We start from the raw sequence: 13,319 nt of genomic DNA on the forward strand, positions 1-13,319 counted from the left end.
GGGCTTTCTTTCTTTACCATAACAAGACTTGGGGGGGCCCCTTCTCTAGGGAAATATTGAATCATATGCATAAGGAAATCTGTATGGAAATATACCCATACAGAACTTCTCCACTTTATTCTTGATGATGTAATAAAGTGTATCTTCTGGCATCAAAAACCCAAGACTGAGTGTGGTTCCTCAGAGCAGCTGCTGAAGACACTACAGGGGGCGGTTCGTGCGCTTGCGTGTGCCTCAAAAGAGGGCTTACAATGATTTACAAAGATACATAACAGCTACAAGTGTATGCACTACTTGCTTTATGCAAGCACTATATAGGATAAATCACTATACAGGATTTACCCTATTATACTTTATCGACACGAATTGATAGGTGAAACAACAAACAGCCACCCACAAATAGTTTATAAACAAAGCATCAGGCTGTCTTTGAGTTCACATGAACAACGGTTAAAGTTACTCGTCGTCAGGCTACAGAAGAATACCATAATTCCTCTGTTCAGTTATGCCTAAGACATCGAGAGTCACGCAGACCTATAACAACCCAGCCACAACACATAATTGCGAATAACATGCCTTACCTTAACACAGAATCGACGACAGAGCCCAGCGTTTATTTTTTTTCTACGAATCTTTGAGTTAACATGTACTAAACATGAGTGGAATTTGCACCGCAGCGCCCCACACCTTGATGCTCATGACAAGAATAGCATGTATAGTTTTCTTTATTGAAGTGAATTGGGTTTAAATCGCCGTCATGCATGAATGAATGATATTTTTTGCAATTTTACACATAATAATCCACGATGATCACATTACACAAAACTGAAATTGCACGTCAAAATAACACATTGTCAATATTTTTTGAGACCCCCCAAAATTTCACAAATCACGTTTTCAGGGGAGCCCATGTCTTATTATGGGGAGCCAAGCTCCCCCTAGCTCCCCCGGAGTTCGCACCCTGAACATTAGGGTGAGTAAATGATGACAGAATTTTCTGTTCGAGAAGCTATAATTCTAACCAAATACTGAGCTTCATGCTCTTGTCTCTTTTTCATAGGGCCAAACTGCTTTGCTGGAAATCGCGTGATCTCAGCTGGAGAACGTGTTGAGATTGATGAGCGGACGGTGTGTTTCTGCACCTACCAGGATGGAACGTGGCAGACGCACCCTCACGCTTCATGTGAGGAGCACCAAGGAGAAGACAATGAAGCCACTGACTCCGACAACACATCCAAACAGATGGAGGAGCAGGAGAAAGAGAAAGAGAAAGAGAAAGAGAAAGAGAAAGAGAAAGAGAAAGAGAAAGAGAAAGAGAAAGAGAAAGAGAGAGTGTTCTCGCCCAGGCTGGATGCCATCCCATGAAGGGAAGTGTGCCTGGCACCAGCTCTCCTGACAGGCAGGAGGGGATGCAGAGCACCATGCAGGTGTCTGTGCCCAGGGTAAACACAACCTGCGCTGGGATAACTGCCAATGCTAACCTCTTTAGCCAACCTCACCACCCCCTCCCATCCTGACCCAGATCGGCAACCCACTGACAAGCAACATGCACTAATAAAATCTTCCACTATTATACATGGTACACTTGTAGTTCAGAAATTTGGGTCAGTAAGATTTAAAATAAATACTTTTATGCAGCAAGGTCGCATTAAATTGATCAAAAGTGCCATTAAAGACATTTACTATGTTACAAAAAAAATTCAAATAAATGCTGTCCTTTTGAACTTTTTATTCATCAAGGAATCTTGAAAATATATCAGGGTTTGTTGAGCACCAAATCAGCACATTAGAATGATTTCCAAAGTGACACTGAATACTGGAGTAATGGCTGCTGAAAATATAGCTTTGCCATCACAGGAATAAACTACTTTTTAAAATATGTTAAAATATAACGCAGTTGTTTTAAACTGCAATAATATTTCACAATATTACTGCATTTGTGATCAAATAAATGCAGCCTTGATGAGCATAAGAGACTTTTAAAAAATCTTACTGACCCCAAACTTTTGAATGGTAGTGTAAATGTGTGTATATTGTATACTGTATATCATGTTGTCTACTTCTTACTAGATGCAGTTATGCAGCGTCATATTTAAATATGGAGCATTGTATTTAAACAAAATGATTTCCCATTTTTCCATCTCATTCTTGCATGTTGTGTTAATGGGCACATTACATACTTTGGAAGTCTTGAATATTGTTTGACGTTTAAATGATTTATTCCATGTCCAATATTACGTGTTAATTAACAACTTCAATGTTCATTCCAACAAATAAATTTACACAATGCCATATTGTATTAGATATCACCAGTAAAATGTTGTTCTCCATAATGCTGATTACATATTTGCTTGTTTAGATGGGAAGGGGAGCATGCAATAAGAAACACACATTTTGAAAGGGCTGGTCAAATGGAAACATAATTTAAGTATTAAAATCAACTCAGGTTTGAGTATTTTCTCCTTGTCTCATTATTTAAACAACTGTTTCTTTGCATATGTGATGTTTTGTTGATTTTAACAATTTCAACAGAGCTAATTTACCAAATGCATGTAAATATAATGGCAACACTGTGTTTATGAATTACAAACATATAAATCATTTTATATGTATTCAAATTGTGACAATAGCCTATGTTATCTGCAACTGTGAGTCAAGATTCTGAAGCATTAATTTCGATCTCAAATATTTCATATAGCTAATATACCGTGTGGTTTGAAGGTTATTCCATTTCAGTATTTTGCAAGTTAATACTCCTTTTATGCGCAGATTATATTATATTAAGGTCACTCAAGTCTCATGAGCGCCACATGTTGCAAAACCTGATGAACATTTTCAATGTGTCAGACTCACACGTCACTGTATATCTGCAATGTATTTTCTACATATTGGACGTTACATTTTGAATCTATAATTCTATTATTAGCGGCTATAATTCCCCACACGTTATTGAAATACATTAGCGAGGCATACATACGCCTCACTAGGTGGCGATGCACGGATGATGGCGTTCAAGTGTGCGCCGGATGCTGCGAGAGCTGTGGCGCGCGCACGATTATTTCCCAGCATTCCTTTCTCTCTCTTCCTCTTTCCCTTTCGGCGACAATGTCTAAGAGAGGTAAGAAACACATATGAAAATCCATAATCATCCTTAAAATGAGATACACTGAAGCCCCATAAAGGAGTAAATGGGTTTAATTGATCATAGAGAACTTATATTTTCAATATATTAACGCCAGTTGTAAAGAATATCTTCGATAAAAACTAGTTGGGTACGTTTGCCGCTAGCGGGAGAATCCATGTTTGCCAAGTCCGCAGACTCAGGCTCGTGGAGCTAGTAGTATGATGATTAAACACTTCATACTCAAACTTTGTTGTGCGAAAGCAGGTTTTGGAACACAGGTTCACCTTAAATGGCATGTAAAAAAGCAATGTGACATTTAAAAGAACTAGACGTGCGAGTTGTGGACTGACAACATGCAACGAAGCAGGTCGACGCTCGGCTGGATGGTGGCGAGTTGAATCGCACGCTGACTTGCTAGCGTAATGCACATATTTGAGGTTTTCAGCTGGTATAGACCAGGAAAACAAACCGTGGGGTTAATAGATTCTGAAGTATTATTTTCCTCAGAAATGGTGTAATACCTGTATCGAGTGGAATCAGACTGGTGTCAGGCAGCAACTGTAACTCAACCGTATCGATAGCAATTAGACGTTTGCAGACCTAAAGGAACAGTTCACCCTAAAATGAACACGTTCCAAACCTGTAGCACTTCATTTATTTTTATGGAAAATACTGGCTTTTATGCAGAATGACAACCTCGGCCACCATTCACTTTTGTTGGGTCTTTTTAATGGCAGTGAACATGAACAGTGAGTGACTGATGCCTCGATCACTGTAAAGAGAACTGCACCAAATCTTTCCTTTGTGATGAGATTAAAATAGCTTTAATGTAAGTGACTTGAGGCTTTGCAGTGTTATTGGCAAAACGGTTGTTTGCTTATGTAGACAGCTTGTCAGTATGATTGTATTTGTAGTTGCTTTTTAAAGTCTTCATTTCTTGTAGCCAGAGTCAATCAGTTATAAATGAATGAAGTCACTTACTGGCTAGCTAAGCAAATAGAAAATGTGACCGGTATCTTTTGGCTGTTTTACCATACTGTTATAAAAGCTTAATGCATTTATCCTCCTGTTCAGGACGTGGTGGGTCATCGGGAGCCAAGTTCCGTATTTCACTGGGTCTCCCAGTGGGAGCAGTCATCAACTGTGCTGACAACACAGGTATGAGATCTGCCCGTATTTGGGCAAGTTATCCTTCTTAAAAGCACTTGCTTTGTCTGCTCAGTGGCTGGGTGAGTCGTCAATGAAGGAAATAGTAAATCCCATTGCTTATGGGTGAGATGGCAGTCGCCATGTGCTGTTAAATCTCAATCCGTGGTGGAACAAATGTTAGCTTGTTTTGATGACCCAGCTGAGGGTTAGCAGACCTGTATGTCAATTGAATTCATTTTAAGCGTAAAAATATTATAGAATATACTGAGTTGGTCTTTGCTCAGTTAATGACTTCAACTCGTTTTCATTTCTTTTTCCTCATTTGTAAGTCGCTTTGGATAAAAGCATCTGCTAAATCAGTGGTTCCCAACCCTGGTCCTGGAGGCACCCCAACACTGCACGTTTTGCATGTATCCTTAATCAAACACACCTGATTCAGGTCATCGGCTCATTAGTAGAGACTCCAAGACCTGAAATTGGTGTGTCAGAGAATAAGATCTTCTTTGGTATCCTTCTTAAAGCACTTGCTTTGTCTGCTCAATGGCTGGGTAAGTCGTCAATGAAGGAATAATAAATCCCATTGCTTTTGGGTGAGATGGCAGTCGCCATGTGCTGTTAAATCTCAATCCGTGATGGAACATTTTTCATCTCGTCTTGAAATTTGTCATTTTAACTTAATGTTCTGGATTTTGCTCAGGTGCAGTGCTGAATTGTTTTTGTTTTCTTTCATAGGCTCAGCTATCACAGGACCCGTGGCCAAGGAATGCGCAGACCTGTGGCCCAGGATTGCTTCCAATGCTGGTAGCATTGCCTGAGCGCAAATGTGGCTTGTCGTTTTCAATAAAATCCTCAAAGTTTACATGCGTCACTGTCTGTTGATTCCAAGGAATTTTGTCTTGACACTGGAAAGTTAAAACTGCAATATTTTGAATGTGTGTTCACATTTTATAAGCTATTTAATGCAAACTTCAGTTAAGGTTTTACAGACTGAGAATATTAAAAGTTTGATTCTTTGACTGAAGTATATGTGGTAAATACATTTGCGTGAGAAATATTGTCTGAGTATTTACATTTGACAAATGAGTATATGAAAGCTAAATTTATTCAGTAATGCATTAACTTTAAGAGCATTCATGAAATGTTAGTTCTTAACAGATAATTACCATGATAGTAATATTTTCTTAATCCTCTGGTATTGTTCATTTGGGGATCACACTTGTATAGTCAAAAGTGACTGAACACCTGAAATGTAACTTTTTTTTATTTTAATTAATATCAATGTAATATATTTTTGGTCAATATTTTTTTTGTATTTTGAGAGAATGTCATGGTACTATTATTTATGCAATCATTATGAAAAAAAAATTCCCAGTGAAAATAAATTTTTTTTTATTATTTTTCAATTATGGCTGTCTTTCATGTTAAAAAAAAGAGACTGCCTTAAAAATTAAATTTTTGAAGGCAGATTAGTGCCATCTGGTGAGAGTAAAAAAAGAAAAACATTGCAATTCCATGGTTTAGCCACTAGATTCCTATATAGCTCTATATAAAAAGGCTTATACATTCTCTAGTTGTATTTAGACATAATTTTAAGTTGTGGATTTGGATATATATTTAGACATTCTCAAAGACAACTTTTTGTAAAGGTTTAGATTTTTTGTTGTTTGAAATGTTGGTTTGAAATGCCGGTTTCTGCATCAATATTACTACAGTCAAACTTGGAACACAGAAATACATTTTGTTACACATAACATCAAAATGTAACAAACATTTCAACCTCTTTGAGTCTTCTGGCTCAATTTTGCTATATTGTTACAGACACACCAGTTGATTTGTGTGTATAATAGTGTTTTGTTTGTGTGTGTTTGTGAGTGTGTGTGTTTTGTATTTTTGATGTTTTAGAGTGTAACCCCTTTCTTGGTGTCTGTGTTTTTACTGATTGTGGCTGAGTTATTGAGTTTATTTCACGCATTTCCCATAAAGACATCGAACAATTACGATGAAGTAGCGATTTTTTAAAATTCAAAACTTTTTTTTGTTCGGTTTTTGTTCTAAAATGACCGAATTCAACACCAGTAAGAACTTTTAAGTTAAAATTGAAATAATAATAAACTTTTAAACCTCATACACTAGATGATTATATTGATAAATTCAGAAAATACAAAATACATTGTTAAACTGTTTTTGAGATGTTGCTAAATAAAATCAGAGCTTTACGTCTATATGACGGTAATTTAATCTTTTTAAAGTAGATTAGTTGTATTTTTGTCTCTTTTTTTATGTTTTGGGAACGTTACACAAAGCGTAAGATGTGTGGTTGTTATGGAGACCAGTTTGTTATGGATAATATGGAGGCGTGAGCTAGCAAGTTAGCTGTCCTCGTATTCAGTTGCTGAATTTCTGTCTTTTGAGGTAAATAACATTACCAGTTCTCCCCATAAAAGTAAATTGGGTGACTTTTCACGTAACAGTAAGAGCTGGTATGGAGAAATCTGATACGATAAATTTCAGTTCTCTTGAAAAAGAGCTACAAGCGGCGCTGGAAGCGGACAGGAAATATCAGAAGGAAAATGATGTCAAGTATAACTAAAACAAATCACACACAAAAATTCAAGAGTTCAGATGCGAAAGCCTCTAAATGCCGTCTGAAATGTTCTGCTAAAAGTAGCATTTTTATCAGGCTCCTATGTTTAGGTTCAGTAATTTTACTTTAATGGCAATGTATAGGTCATTTTCTAAGCCATTAAAGTGAAATAACTGAACATAAATATAGGAGCCTGATATAAATGTTCATTTTAGATTAAAATTTCAGACGGCACTCAGAGGCTTTTGTATCTGAACTCTTCAATTGTTACTTGAAATAAACGTTAACTGAAATAAATTGGCAAGGCAACAGTTCTCAAAATTGGCAAGTTTAACTTTGGCCTAATACAAAAAAAGGAAAATAACTGAAATAAACATGAATAAAAAAAATAATACTATAACCTAATTGATAATGAAAACAGAAATTGTAAAAACATTAAAAATATTTCTAAAAACTATTTTTGTATCTCAGTGATACTAAAATAACACTGGTGTGTCTTGTAACTGTTTTATGTTATGATTTCAGGGATATAGTACTTGCATCTCACTTACAGCCCCTTGACAGAAAGGACATCTCTGGTGCACCTCGAAAGCAGCCATGGAATCCAGTTCCTTTTAGCACAAAGCACAAAAGTGCTTCATCTGAGAAGGTCCAGGAGAGACATTTTATGAAGCAAATGACCTATATGTTGTCCCAATGCTAGATCTCACAATATATCAACTCACTTGAGAATGAAGTGTATAACTAACTAAATTCTGAATTTACTTTTAGCCACAGTTATCTGAGATCCAGCCAAGAAGTGCATCAGAGTTCATCCGTGACTGGCGCAGGTTTGCAGAAAGCTCATTAAGTACAGTCTCCTTGTGAGTCTGGGAGGCAAGGCTCTGCAGGAAATCTTCAGAACTGAGGTTGGCCTTGGTCTTCTAGGCGAGTTCCTTCTGATTCTGTCACAGTGTCTTAAGTCGGGATGAGGAAATAGTGATTGGAGTGCTGGACGTCCTTTCCAGAACTGGCTGTTTTGGCCTGAACCTGTCTCTTCTTAGTCAGGCGGATCAAAAAACCTGTGAGGAGCTTTTCCACAAGCTACAAGTTGCAGTAGGTGATTCTTCTGACACTTCAATGGTTTGTGAGGCCAGTCTGACACATGTGGAGGATGATGAGACTGACATTACAGCACAACTGAAAGCGTTAATGGGAAAATATGGCATCCAAAAATAGTTAATATTAAAATTCAATTGTTTTTTTTCCTTTGTACCTTAAACAGTTATATATATATATATATATATATATAATTTTTTCATATTTTATGCTGGCAGAAATATGCTAAGAGAAGTGCTGGCAAATTTTTTAGGGCCATCTGCCCATAGTTACTTTCAGCCTATGAGGCTCCAGAAGATAAGGAGGACATCTTTGCCAGCATGGCCTGACCTGCATTTCTTGTCTTTTGACACTGCTGCCTTCCTGGCTGATATAACCATTGAACTTCCTTGTCACTGTAAACCAGAGGAGACTCTTTCAGTAGTATGGTACTATCAAAAGCAAATTGGCTCCATGAACACCAAAGTCCTCACAGACTTTGAAGGCACTAAGGTGGTGGAATCATCTAAAGTTGGGAGTAGGGATGGGCGATACCTCTTATTTTATTTTCGATCCGATACCGATATTTTCAAGTCCAGTATCATCGATATAGATACCGATACCGATACCGATACCTATAAACTAAATTGATCTTTTAAATTATTAAAAGAATATAATCAGTAATTATACTCACTTAATATTAGATTTTAAAGCATCGATATTTTTATGTGAGGATCGATCCTTTCGATACAACATCAGTATCGAAAGTATCGATACTTAAGGATCGATCCGCCCATCCCTAGTTGGGAGAGGGTCGGATCTACGCAGTCGCTTTTTCATCCGTTTATTTAGTCTTCTCACCTCTCAGGGTGCAAAAAGTTGACTCAGGGCACTATATTTGTGGCACGGCCTCTGGTGAATTCTTCTATGGTTATGTTGATGTCCAGGAGGTCCGTCAAGTTTTATTTCCCTGGAACATCAAACAGAGGACTCAAGTACAAGAAGCAGAGCCCATCGGCATAAAAACTGAAAAGTTTCAGGTGTTCACCAGCTACGGGCCATGGTCTAAATGTGACCGCTGTGACGTCCAAGGGGAGCAGATGCGTAGAGGACTTTGTTACGTCAAAAGCATTTACCTCCATGTATGTTATCTGCGTAAATCAGACACAGTGGCTCCCTGTGGTTCCTCAGCCATTCCCCAACAGTTTGACGAGCTGACAAGCTCTTGAAGTTCCTTCAGTTTGATGATCGATCTTCTTCAGGTGTCACCATCCACTTCCACAATCACCCCACAGACTCTGATCTGGTCTTGACCTGTCCTGGCGCCAAACCGCAGTACGCTGTGGCCTGGGATAAAGGCTTAGTGCCGCTTTACCAGTCTCAGTTTATGGAGGGTCTGAATAAGACGTCTCGTGTCTTCATTGACACTGGTCACAACCTACACTTCAGACCTGTGCGGCTGGAAGACAAAGGCTCCTATTTCTGCTGGCTCCAAGGAGAGCTGGCTGCAGAGATCAGACTGGGGGTGTATCTGCGCTTGGGGCGTTGGCGACTTTGCGTCAGATCTTGGACCCAGAGTCTGTCTATGCACTGCAAGTTATACTTGCTTGCTACGCTGGCATTTCTACTATGTTTCTCCTCACTGTGTTAGTCAGATTTATTTGGCAGATAAGCAAGGAAGAAGCATCTGCAGATATTCACAGAACTTGAATTTGCTGTAGTTATACTGATGCACATTTACTGTGAAGTGCAAGGTGAAATCGAATAAATATGCTGCTTAATGAATTTTCTGAATTTAAATTTTTTTGAATCTTTAAAACATTTTTTTATTCATTAACAGACAGAGTGACAATGGTAATAAATCACTGTATTTTTCTTTTATTGTGAAAACATTTAAATAATCATCATGAAATACAGAAATGTAGAAGAAAAAAGAGAAACATTACATATTGTGCAGTGAGGGTCCAAAAGTGATTTTACTTTACGTTTTCTAATTGAATATGTTATGACAGACCTTTCAAGATCAGCTCCGGAATATATATATATACAGTATATATATGCAGTGCACAGCATAAATGAGTACACCCCCTCTAAAACTTAACAAATTCAGCAATTACTCTTTACTTAGAAGACATGTTAGGGTTCTTTGGAGATGTAATGTTCCAACAAGCCTGCTTGATCAATTACCAAAGAAGAATGCCAAAATTATTCAGCAAAATAAGATTTTCTTATCAAAGTAATAAAATGTTGTGTTGCAAAAATGAGTACACCCTCCTGAAAGTTACTAAAAAAAACTTAAAAAAAAAAAAAAGGTGTATAGGTTTAAGGCTATTTTTGATCAACAGGTAAGTTCATTGTAAAATCCAATAGTTTACCTTAAGGTAATTACTTAGATTTAATTAGTTATCTTTACGTAGTTGTTATACTTACTAGGTTTTATTAAGTTACAGCTACTTTCAAGGCAAATAAAACAATTTACTTACTGTTTTGAGTGACACTTACTTAAAATATTCAAGTAGCCACAAAGGTAATGATATTAATAAACCAGTGAGAGGCAGCAGTGCACTAATATGTTGACATAAGAAGAAGAAAAGAAAGAGTCTTAATAGACTTTTAGAGTCTTAATAGACCCATTTCCTCCATGTCTGCAGTTATCTTTCACTAGTTGCATTCACTCGTTTCCCAAAGTCATCTTGAATGTTGAATTTTCAATACAACTGAAATATTTGAGAGAACATCATATAAGCTAACTTCATAAATTGATGTTGATTTTCCTAAAATGTGTGTTTGTTTTTTTTAACTCACCATTATAGTGATTAGCGTTCCCTTTGTTTGGGCACTTGGAACTTCGTTTATGTTAATACAATTTTCTTCCTCTTAACGCAACAATGCATCATGAAGTCAAAGATATTTGATTTCAAATGAACAAAAGTAAAAAATAGGTTGCTTTTAGAAAGTGACCTATTTTAGAAAGTTTTAGAAAGTATTTTATTTTTCATAAACACCTTGAGATGCTTTTAATTGGGTTTATATAATCTTTAAATAGTGTGAGGTAAAATGCTAAAGTCACACACAGACTTAAACATTTAGCACGTGAATCACAACAATGGTAACAATTTAATTTATTTTCATTAATTGTATTGTAACAATAACCATTTTATTTGCTCTTTTTGTTGTGCTACTACTGACACAAGACAGCAAATAAAATTGGCAAATAAAATCAACAGCGAACTAATTAGATTTTACAGTGTATATTGAACCAAAACTTTTAAAGACAAGTAATTTCCTGACAATTAAAAATGTTATATAGCCCACTGAATCATACTCAGACTTAACCCATTTGTGCCCAAATTTTTCTGAATGGTTTCATGCATATAGTCATGTTAATAGTGTCCTATGTGAACATGTTCTGCATTTATTTTCCCCAGGTTTTTGTTTTTTTTCTTGTCGAAGAACATTCGATGCAAACCCCAAAAAAGTTTAATTTAGCTTATAATCTCTTGAATATGAAAACAAAACAAATCCATTTGTCTTAAAGTGGTGGAACATAGTGCAGAACAAAGTGCAGACATTAAGTTGCCCCAACAGTGAATTGTATATCAAAAAAGTTTATTGAAAATAAATAAATAAAAATAAATAGAATGAAGAAAATATTACATCTATATAATAAAAAAGGTATACCTGAAAGAAAATTACGCATTTAACTGTTTGGTTACCAACATTCTGCAAAATATCGTCTTTTGTGCTCAACAGAAGAAAGAATCTCATAGGTTTGCAACCTGAAGATGACACAATGATGACACAATTTCCATTTTTGGGTAAACTTTCCCTTACGTAAGCAGTTTTAGTATAAGTAGCCTAGAAGGAGTACTGCAGTGAAGGTACAAGTAGTTTTATAAATTTACATAAACACATTTGCATACTATACTTTGTGATGTAAATATGTAAAATATCACATATTTTATGAATAGGCACATATTGATTAGGTCAAATGGATTAACCCTGACAAAAGTCCTTGATTCCATGAATTATATTAGTGATCATTAAGAAAATACATTTTTTTATATTTATTCAGAGGGGGTGTACTCATTTATGCTGTGCATTGTATATATATATTAGGGGTGACCCCAAATAGTCGAAGATTCGATGCTTTGATAGGAGGAGCCTGATTCGACAACCAATCTCACAGTCGAATATTGGCAGAGGTGTTATGATCATGCCGTTTTGGCTATATGGGGGTGTTCAAATGTCTGATTTCACAGAACTACTGGTTTTCTCCCAATAAGTTAATATACAGCCTATTATGATAATGCTGTAGATGCATTTGGTTGCGTTGCAGTAAAGCGCTTCATTGTAGTACTATGGTGATTATCTCTTAAGTGCGCAACGCGAGCAGGACAAACAACAATGCAGAATATTAATAACTATGACTGGGACTGTCATATACATAATATTATAATGAGAACACTATTATAATAAAACGCTGTAAAGTTTTAGAGTTTAGTTGCCGTGTTTCTGCACGTTGTTGCGTGAAGAACGCCTCCACAAAAGGAGCTCATTCAGAGCCGCGCAAGCACGTTCATGTGCATTCGGGGCATTTTGTGCACATAGCCTATAAGTCGAAATATTAACATTATGTTGTATAAATAACGAAGCTTATTCTATATGAGATAAATGAGTTCAATCCCATTGATTAAAAACCTGCAATCAAATGCTTCATTCTACTGGTCAAAACAGAAATGCAGAACATTAATAACTATCATATAAATAATGTTATAATGAGAGCACTATTGTAAAAAGTGTTGTGAATTCTTAGGGTTTCGCTGACGTTTAATGTTAACTACCTTTTAATCAAAACATTATTTTTGTATCTGCGAGGCGTCCATTACACATTTTCCCTGTGCGTCAGTATTTATGGCTGTCCAATGTCTGACTTGACTCTTGTATTTTGCCCCCCCGCCCCCAAACACACGATTCAACTATCAGTCGAGTATCAGCAAGATTTGAAAATTCCGATTTGACCATGCAAATCCTTGGTCGGGGACACCCCTAATATACAGTATAGTCAGCATAACTATTTGAATAGGAATATTATTTTGCACCCCAGTTTCCACAATAATGCTCTCTTCATAGCTTCTGTATATTTAATTTTAGAATTCAAGAAGACTTAAATGGGGAGTCATCTCAATTATCACCAGTAAAATATGGAGTGCCACAAGGATCTGTCCTAGGTCCTCTGCTATTTTCGATATACATGTTGCCCCTTGGTAATATTATTAGAAAATACGGGATTAGTTTCCACTGTTATGCCGATGACATTCATCTGAAGTCTAAGGGAGTAAGTAATTTTTTCCATTTCGTCAGATTTTAGCCATTTAAATGTGA

The 13,319-nt window shown here is 36.5% G+C and overlaps 2 protein-coding genes and 1 pseudogene across 2 annotated transcripts in view; all 3 read left to right on the forward strand.

Moving 5' to 3' along the window:
• LOC107737768 (brorin-like) overlaps window positions 1–1,269 on the forward strand; it is a gene marked incomplete at its 3' end in the record, with an annotated part of 3,854 nt that extends 2,585 nt beyond the window's left edge. Inside the window, exon 3 of the mRNA XM_016549390.1 lies at window positions 1,061–1,269. Coding sequence (XP_016404876.1) covers window positions 1,061–1,269 — 209 coding nt within the window. The remainder of the gene's footprint in view (window positions 1–1,060) is intronic.
• Window positions 1,270–3,013: 1,744 nt separating this feature from the next.
• Window positions 3,014–5,132, forward strand: LOC107737769 (60S ribosomal protein L23-like). The gene is made up of 4 exons (XM_016549392.1): window positions 3,014–3,118; window positions 4,199–4,321; window positions 4,478–4,490; window positions 4,839–5,132. Exons 1-4 carry the CDS (start codon window positions 3,106–3,108, stop codon window positions 5,086–5,088), a joined length of 399 nt encoding a protein of 132 aa, XP_016404878.1. The 5' UTR covers window positions 3,014–3,105; the 3' UTR covers window positions 5,089–5,132.
• Window positions 5,133–6,755: 1,623 nt separating this feature from the next.
• LOC107737777 (coiled-coil domain-containing protein 103-like) lies at window positions 6,756–8,075 on the forward strand (annotated as a pseudogene).
• Window positions 8,076–13,319: the final 5,244 nt, after the last annotated feature.

The sequence above is a fragment of the Sinocyclocheilus rhinocerous genome, unplaced genomic scaffold, assembly GCF_001515625.1.
Source record: "Sinocyclocheilus rhinocerous isolate Xijiao unplaced genomic scaffold, SAMN03320098_v1.1 scaffold43, whole genome shotgun sequence".
NCBI classification, from domain to species: Eukaryota; Metazoa; Chordata; class Actinopteri; order Cypriniformes; family Cyprinidae; genus Sinocyclocheilus; species Sinocyclocheilus rhinocerous.